The sequence below is a fragment of the Fundulus heteroclitus genome, chromosome 8, assembly GCF_011125445.2.
Source record: "Fundulus heteroclitus isolate FHET01 chromosome 8, MU-UCD_Fhet_4.1, whole genome shotgun sequence".
In the NCBI taxonomy this organism is placed as follows: domain Eukaryota; kingdom Metazoa; phylum Chordata; class Actinopteri; order Cyprinodontiformes; family Fundulidae; genus Fundulus; species Fundulus heteroclitus.
This window is the reverse complement of record NC_046368.1, coordinates 27,090,920-27,099,474: the sequence shown is the minus strand read 5'-3', so window position 1 is coordinate 27,099,474 and position 8,555 is coordinate 27,090,920. Positions and strand designations below refer to the sequence as shown.

Genomic DNA, 8,555 nt, shown 5'->3' with positions numbered 1-8,555 from the left:
CAGGTATCCATTACATAATATGTAATGGATAGTTTTAGGATTAGGCTGTATAAAGTCCTCACAATCATAGCAAGACAAACAAGTGTGTGTCTGGGCAACAATTTGTGTTGATAGGTCAAATGTTTTGAATAATTTCACCGCCAAAACAACCAGTGACTCATATTTGAGGACTTTGAGGCCCCTTGGTAGAGAAACGGGCTCATTGTATTTTTTATTTTTATTTTGCTGCCCCTTGTGGTGGCAAGATAAATATGGATAACATGTTTGTTACATTTGTTTTAAAGGAATTAAGGGTACCAACATGATGCCACCGGTGATTTTGGTAAAAATGATTTATCAAGATTTTTTTCCCATGGAATGAATAAATAAAAAAATGGTACAACAACCAGTAGTTCCAATATGTTAAGTTTAAACTGTAAACTCATCTAGTTGAAGACTAGCTGTGCTAATAGGGTGTGAGTTTAAAGATGTTCTCCAAGGGAGTCCTACTTTCATTTAAACTTAAAAGCTGAAAACCTAATGTTTGAGTAGAGGACTGAACCAAAGTGCCATTACTTCCTTGGAAGCATGCTGTATTTAGAGGGAACAGACCTCACATATAATATGTAGGTGATAGACTGCAAAGTCCTCCAGTAACATCTGTTAGGCATTTAACATTAGGTGAAGTTTGTGAATTCCAGTAGAATTAAAAAGTTACATTTATTTGACCTGTTTCTTCCAAGAAGTGAAACTTTTAGAGATCCTGTTCATTATACACACTGGAATAAATTCAGGCTCTTATTTCTACTCATTTTTATGAGTAGAAATGAAGCTTCCAGCTAATCAAAACCCAAAACTCTGTTTCTCAGAGATAAAGAGTAGTAGGCTACACGAGGCTGCTCTGAAACATTGGTCTTGTCCTACACATTCGTTTATACACTCATTTAGCTGCACACAGTCACTGACACACTCTGCTGGGTAAACCATTAAATGGTTAATGTCCAGGTATATTAACAGAAGGTTGAGTGGAGGGGAAAAATGTGGTCGGAACAGGTGCTCAAGTGGAGATGGGCTCAGCATTTTATGATGGAAGATTGGAAAGCAAAACCCAAGATCAGAGGAGAGTCCCAGGATATGGCTGATCAATTTATTCAGCATTCCTAGTAAAAGAACCCAGACCAAGTATTAAGTGTATATGCTGTACGGTACATACTTTTCAGTAGGCTGACATTTCTGTATTAAAACTAAACTTTATTGGACTTTTGCAATAATTGTCAGAGAAACCATAAAGTACATACAGGAGATGGGTTTTGACTTTTTTTGGGGGTACGGCAACACCACAGTCAGCTACAGCGATGTATATAGTTCAAAACCGCCATAATCAGGACCCCGAGCTGACTACTGGGATTGGATCCAGACATCCCTAAAAGTTAGGTGGGTTTTGATTTTTGAGGTGGGTGGCAGATTGTTTCTCTTAAAACTCTTTAACACTTAAAGTATTTCTTACTAAAATCCAGTTTTTTTTTTATGCTGGGATTGGGACACGTTTATTTCTGAGCCACACCAGCACTACTGGGCTCAGAAACTTTTATTAAATCTAGTCACCCAACAGCTAGCCTAAACAGTCCCCATTATTAGTTTCTAAAACCAAAGAAAGGGCGAACACTGCTAGTCTCTGAGTGACTTTTCTGAATAATCAGAACAAAAGGAGACCAAAGCACCATCTTCATCAGATTTGGTTTTAATATAAACTCAAAATTACAATTTGTGTCTTTATCAGCATGTGTTTTCATCCACGTCTAAATTTCTTATTCAGCTCCCTTTTCAGCAACAATGTACATCATCGCCTTTTAAAGTTGCCGCTAAGATCCTCCTGAAGTTTGACCCGAACCAGGAACAAGCCCTTAAATAGTGTTCTGCAGGTGTACGTACTGTAGCATATTCTTTCATTTTTGGCAACAGGTAATCCCACAAGGAAAAAAAAAAAAATAAAAATCCCTCACCCAAAAAAAAACCCCAAACGTACCGTCAGTTAGCTACCATGATGCATCTTGGTGCCCAAGGCAACATCAGCAAGAGTTCAGATCTGTACAGGAAAAACAGTATTTGGCAAAAGAAAAACAAACAAAAAAAAAAGAGTTCGTTCCTTTTCCGCTCAGAAACAAAACCGCACAGCCACGTACCAAACGATTAAATTAAACCACCTTTTGCATTCCTACAAGGTTTATTCTTCTAAATATTTTTTAGTAATAAATAAAAACAGGATTCAACCATTGCACTTCAAAACGCATCAAACAGAAAGGAAAGAAACAATCTGATTCACCCACACGCACAAAATAAAGAGAAGGGGAGAAACAAAAAAAAACAAGAGTGAATAAAATCCTGCATCGCTTGTGGTGCAAACCAGTCGGCAGGAGCAGGAAAATTACCTGAAAGTGAGAGTGGAGAAGAGTTCACAGACCCTCCTTTAGTGTATTGCTCATAGATTATAGAAGAACAGAAGACAAACACACGTCCTCCTGTGGCAGTCCTTATGATTATCTCTTAATCCCGCGAGTAAAGAAAGACATCCGTCTCGGGTCGGAGGAGCTCGTTTGGCTGATTTCAGTGAACGCTGTGGAAACTACTGAAGTGTAATCGTGGAGTCGAGGCGGCTCCAGTGTGGCGCCAAAGCTACATCGTCTAGCATATCGTGGTGGTGAAAAATCTAAATTAGAACGAGAAGGTTTTCCAGAGTGGAGCAAAGAAAAAGGCTTCACTTGGCTGTTTGTAAACCATCTGAGTGCGCTGAAGTGGCAACGTTTGTGTACCCTTAATGCATGGAGTCATGTAAACTCTTAACATGTACAAAAGAAAAAAAGTCGAGATTTCAAGTCGTGTCGGCGGCGGCGGCGACGTTGTCGGCTCCCCTAGCTGCCCTCCAGCAGCTTGGCCAGCGTGTCGCGCAGCTCCGTCAGCTCGAAGATCTTGCTGTCCAGCAGCTCCAGCAGAGAGCGCAGGCTCTTCCTGTAGGCCTCCCGCTCCAGCTGGCTGCTCTCCAGACGCTGCTCCAGGTCGCTCAGCTGCGCCTCCAGCGTCAGGTTCCTCGACTCAGACTCCTGGCGAAAAACAAAAGATGGTTCTGATGGGCAGAGCAGTCCAAAAGTATTTAAATGTAACCCTTTCAAAACTGATAGATGTCAATGTCTTGTTTTCTCATCAGCTCAGTTTTCTTTGATATTTCAGCCTACTTTGTGTTCACTGCAAAAACTGAACTAAAAACAAGTAAAATGTTCTTGAAATGAGTGTATCTGTCCTTGATTTGAGCCGGCAAATAAGATGATCTGCATATGGAATAAGATTTTAGATTTTACTTAAAATAGGAACAACTTGGCTCCATCATCTTATTTCAAGTGCAGTACATCTAATTATTTTATTTTAGGGGTCAAATACTCATTCCATTGGTAGATAATCTTATTTACATGCTCAAATCAAGGACAAATTCATGCATTTCAAGAAAATCTTACTTGTTTCAGTTCCATTTTTGCTGTGCTGTCAGACCTGTACTATTAAAGTCTGGAAGATATCAGGCCTGGATGTCAGACTGGTTAATCACAGTTGATTTGTGACTTAAAGGGTGCAGAGACATTTCCACATAGCTGGAATAGCTTTTTTTCCCCTCAAAATATGTATTTGCGGTGAGAAGTTTTGGCAACGTTTCCTCCTGCTGGCCAAGGTTGCTGACATTTTATTCATCGTTTAGACTTAAAATTCCTCTTAAATCTTGAACTTTTCCATCAAACTAGAAAACTGCGGCTCTGTAGCTCTTCCATATCGCTGCTATCTCGGATGTTTCTCGGCTCTCACACAGTCCGGTCCGTGTGTCGCTCACCTTTAGTTTCTGTGTGAGGGAGTCTTTTTGAAACTTAAACTCGTTGGCACTCTCCACCTCTGCTTTAAGTCTCTCCAGCTCCTAAAAGTCAAACGGGGAAAGAAATGTTAGCGACGTTATCCCCCCTCACTGAGTTGGAGTTAAACTACATCCTCATATCGCTAACCCCCCCTTTAGCTGCTCCTTACCTCCTCTTTGGCCTTTAAAGCCAACTCCAGCTCCTCTATCGTTCTGTTAAGCTCCGTTTTCTGAGATTTGATCACCGTCGTCTGGCCGCTCACGCACTCCAGCTCTGTCACCTGCCAGACAAGAAACATCCAAGTAAATCGACGGCTAACCGGTTGGCGAGTCGGCGGCTTGTCGCCACAGCGGCGTACCCGTTTGTGTAGCCGCTCTGCCTCCTCCTGATAGGCCCCCAGCTGCTGCTTCCACTGCTTGACGTTGGCCGTGGACTCGAGCAGAGCCGCCGTCAGTTTGGCGTTGTTCCCCTTCAGCGCCGCCAGCTCCGCCTCCCAGTGCTTGTTGATGCTCGAGGAGCTGGAGGCAGAAAGAAAGGCGGCTGTTAGCAGCTGGTCTGAACGCGGTGAGCGCTCGCCCTGCAGTAAATATCGGCAAAACCGTCAGCTGTGTGAATCCAGAACCCGCAAAGACAAAAACACAGACCAACGTTGAATCCGTCAATCTAAATCTCCTCGTGATACGGTTTCAAAAAGGGACGGACGGAAGGAAGAACACAAGGAGTGATGGATGGAAACGAGAATGACACAAGAAAGGAAGGAAGGAAGGCAAGACACAAAAGAAGGAATGAAGGTAGGAAGAAATGACTAAAAACAAGTTAAAAAAAAAAGGCAGGACAAGGAATAACAGACGGAGACAAGGAAGAACGGAAGGAAGGTCAAAAGAAAGAAGGACGGCAGAAAGTAATGAGTAAAATAAGTGAAAAGGGAAGGACACAGACACCATTGCGGTAGGAAACAAGGAAGGATAGGGAAAAGAATAAGATGTACAGAAGGGTGGAAGGACATAAGGCAAACCCAAGTAGGAAGCAATGAAGGACTAAACAAAAGGAAAGAAAGATACGGATTAAAAGACGAAAGGAGAGACCAAAAGAACAAATGAAGGAGGGAAGGACATCAGAAGGGAAATGAGAAAGGAAGGCCATAAAGACAGAAAATGGAAGTAAGAACAAGGACACTAACAAGTGAGGATGAGAGCATACTGAGAAGGAAAGAAAGGAAGGACACTGACAAAGAAGCAAGTACCCAAGGAAGGAAGGATGGGAGAGGGATACAACCTTTAGATGGTGTGATGGGGTATAGTGTCTGAAACCCCCCCCCCCCCCCCATTCTCCAGTTTGTTATTCAGAATCTGAAAAAACTGAAATAAATTCCCAGACTGCTCCAGCCTGTGCAGGAAGCTGCTCGACTCAACCGTCTCTGCAGGAGTTCTCATGGGATTTGTTTCATGAAGACAGGCTAGAATCTGCTTCAAAATGTGTCAACCCCCCCCCCCCCCCCCCCCATCATCATCATCATCACCACAGCCAGAATCAGATTATAAAATATGCTGAAGGTAAAGTTTGCTTCAACTTCCACTCAATTATAATAATGTGAAAAGTGAATGAATAAATTTAAACATTTACCAAGGTTTAATCTATTATTTGATCATTTTTTTGTAGCAAAAAATATCATAAATTAGGGTATCAACATGTATCCAAAGCAGCCCTAGTTTAAGCTCCATGGCTCCAGCGTAAACACCAATCTAAGAGAGTATTGATGACAAAAAGGTGGTAAATTGTCCTTTTTAAAACGAGTTTGCATCAAACAGCTACTTCCACGTATAACCAGACTAAATAGGCACTTATTTTCCAGAATTAGAATTTTTTATAGATATTTGAAAAAGGAATAAAAGGTCTGGCAGCTCAAACATCATTCCATTCCCAACTTTACCCAGATTTGAAAAAAATTAAATCTCACATTTTTCCAGATTTTGCAGACACTACGTAAAGAAAATTCTGGATTTACACCTGATTATCAGCATTTATTGGTCTCCTTCTGAGGTCAGGGTGGAGATTAAGAATTCAATAAATCTAAATAATATTTAAAACGGATTACACGACTGAGGACCTTAGCATAAAGAAAATCTGACTTTTCTCTGGTGCCTGTGGAAGCAAACCCGACCACATGATTGACATAAATACAACCATCCAGCCGATACTGGGTGGAAAGCTGAACTCTTCCCTCGCTAACAGACCCCAGGATGTCCGTCTAGAAGTCAGGGATGTGTACTCGGCCCACTGTCGTTAACTCTGACGACGCCTCGCTGTGCTGCCCAGTTCAGCACCAACCACATTGTAAAGTGTTCCAGTTAGCTCAGGCTAACCTGTGAGAGAAGGGTAATGCGTTTTGGGAGGGCTCTGCTCTGGCTTCGGTGTGCTTGGGCGTGTTTGCTATGACTCTGTCCTCGTCTGTGCCGTTGATGCTCTCTGAGGTCAGAGGTGACTGGAGGTCACCTGGCGCCGATTCCTGTTTTGGCAAAAAAAAAAGAAAAAAAGAAAATTATGGTTACATGAAGCATCCAGCAGCTCAAAAGACAACACCAACACCTCTGACTTCTTAAAGTCACAGAGTATATTTATATATAACATGGGAGAGGATAATGTGATATAAAATGCACATAGGAGAAGCAGCAAATGTTCTTTTTTTAAATCATTATGAGTACATCAATTTGTGTTCACAAAAATAGCAAACCAAGATCAATAAACAGATCGATCGCAGTTTATGGCGGAAATTATTTCTCTACATGGCAAATGATTTACTGGTAGATGTGCCGTAGTGGAGTAATAGCAAAGCAACAGACTTGGCAGTCATGGAAATGCTGCTTATTCTGTGTAAGAGCTTCATTAAATGAAAGGCTGGAGTTCAAAATAACAGCAGTGTGGTGTTCAGTCAGAGAGAGCCTTTGCCCCGGTAGAGCGAGCGTAGCTACATCCTGGCTACGACGGATTCCTCCGAGTCAAATGGGTCGTTCCAGACGCTGTTCAGGAGAACAGCGTCTTTTGACAGGAGAGGGAAAGAAAAACACGTACTGAAGCACAGAAAAGTATAGACTGCTCAACTAAACTCGTCTCAAATGCTTTAGAATGGAAGCCAAAAATAATATAGAGGAACATGGAGAGCCACTAGTCCAAAGGATTCAAGAAATCTGGAATCTAAGGAGAAAGAAAAAAAAAAATTTCAAGGACCGACAAAAGCAAGATGGTGCCTTTGGATAGTTTGTCAGACGACTCCCAACAACCAACTCAAAGCAGGGAGGGTGGTTCTAATACTCTTGTGTTGGTTTGTTTTCATGGGCCAAGAATCATGGATAAGTAAGAATATTTCTTCTCCAGTTCATGTTATCTCCGGCTCAAACAGGAAATGCCCGTGAAACAGGTGCTTCAACAAGACAACCACCCCAAACTCGCCAGTAACTGAGCAGTATCTTTGGCTCCGGACCAACAAAAAGAAACATTTCAGGCTAGAGGTCAAGGTATGTACCCAGTGCAGGTCTGAGCATTAAAGTAACACAATACAGATTTATTTCCTTATTTTTAGTTTTATTTGTTTAAGTTCATTTTATTATAATTTTTTAAACGAAAATTATTTTGGCTTTGATCATGGGATGCTATTCATCCTCAATGTAAGCGAGCAGATTTGCAACTATGGAAAAATTGCCCCATCACAAAAAAGCCACAGTGCCACACATAACGTTCACACATAGACATTTTAGATTAGCCTCGTGAGACCATCCTGATCTCGCGAGCTTTCAAGGTTTCACTCGCAGATCAGTCTGGCTACTCTCCGTTAAAGAAAATTTGGAGCCGTTCACCAAACGAACGTCCAATCAGCGTTGGCTTTGAGGCAGGTTGAGGTGTGACGCAACGAGAAGATCGACAGTTCAGTCTAAACAACATGGCGGCTTCAGCCGATGAAACTAGTGTTAGCGTGGCTATCGAGCAAGTTTTATCAGAATTACAGAGTATTTATTTGCTGAGCTAACGAGCCTTTACCTGCAGCAGCAAGAGTAGCTTGGCTTGTGGTTGTGTTTTCGTCGTCGCTCTGTTACGAGCGACGACGAATCTGATTGGTTTATTTGGCCCATCTATCACCAACATAGGCCAATCAGCTAACCAGTATTTTCGCCCCTTCCCAAAATTACTTCAACGGAAGGTTTCCAGATGGATATGCGGAGCAAATCTATCTGGCGGAGTCAGGTAAATTTTAGATTGCCTCACTTCGCAAAGTGTCTCGCTGAACTGAAAATTAGTGCAAGAAATAAAACTCAAAACTAGTAGCAGTATGGAGTCGGACTGATCGGACAGCGACAACCAAATCACACCCAGAGTTGCTCTTGCCTTGCGGTTTTACATTTAGCTCACTCAGGTGAGTTGTCGTGTTGAAAAGAATGGTGAGAACGCTCATGAAAACTGCCTATTGTTGTTGTTCTGGACCAGAAACACTTTTCTTTCCTCTCTACTAACCCAAAGGCGTGTTAAAGCTCGTCCTTTGCTTAACCATCGAGCATTGCAGTGCAGTAACCGCTCATTTCCTTCACCTGCATCCACTTCACTTAGAAAGTGAAAAAGAGGAAATAGCTGCTAAATATGCCAAATGCATTGCTAAATAAATGCCACATCTTGTGTGGGTTTTTAGTGCTGTGGCAC

The 8,555-nt window shown here is 42.0% G+C and overlaps 1 protein-coding gene across 2 annotated transcripts in view; it reads right to left on the bottom strand.

Annotated features, from left to right (window-relative positions):
- Positions 1 to 1,702: 1,702 nt before the first annotated feature.
- LOC105918755 (homer scaffold protein 1) overlaps positions 1,703 to 8,555 on the bottom strand; it is a 31,293-nt gene continuing 24,440 nt past the window's right edge. For both annotated transcript variants that reach the window (XM_012853909.3, XM_012853910.3), the window contains 5 exons: positions 6,233 to 6,375; positions 4,228 to 4,387; positions 4,039 to 4,149; positions 3,851 to 3,931; positions 1,703 to 3,077 (listed from right to left, as the gene is read on the bottom strand). In XM_012853909.3, the coding sequence (XP_012709363.2) occupies positions 2,889 to 3,077; positions 3,851 to 3,931; positions 4,039 to 4,149; positions 4,228 to 4,387; positions 6,233 to 6,375 (684 nt within the window). In that variant the 3' untranslated portion in view covers positions 1,703 to 2,888. The remainder of the gene's footprint in view (positions 3,078 to 3,850; positions 3,932 to 4,038; positions 4,150 to 4,227; positions 4,388 to 6,232; positions 6,376 to 8,555) is intronic.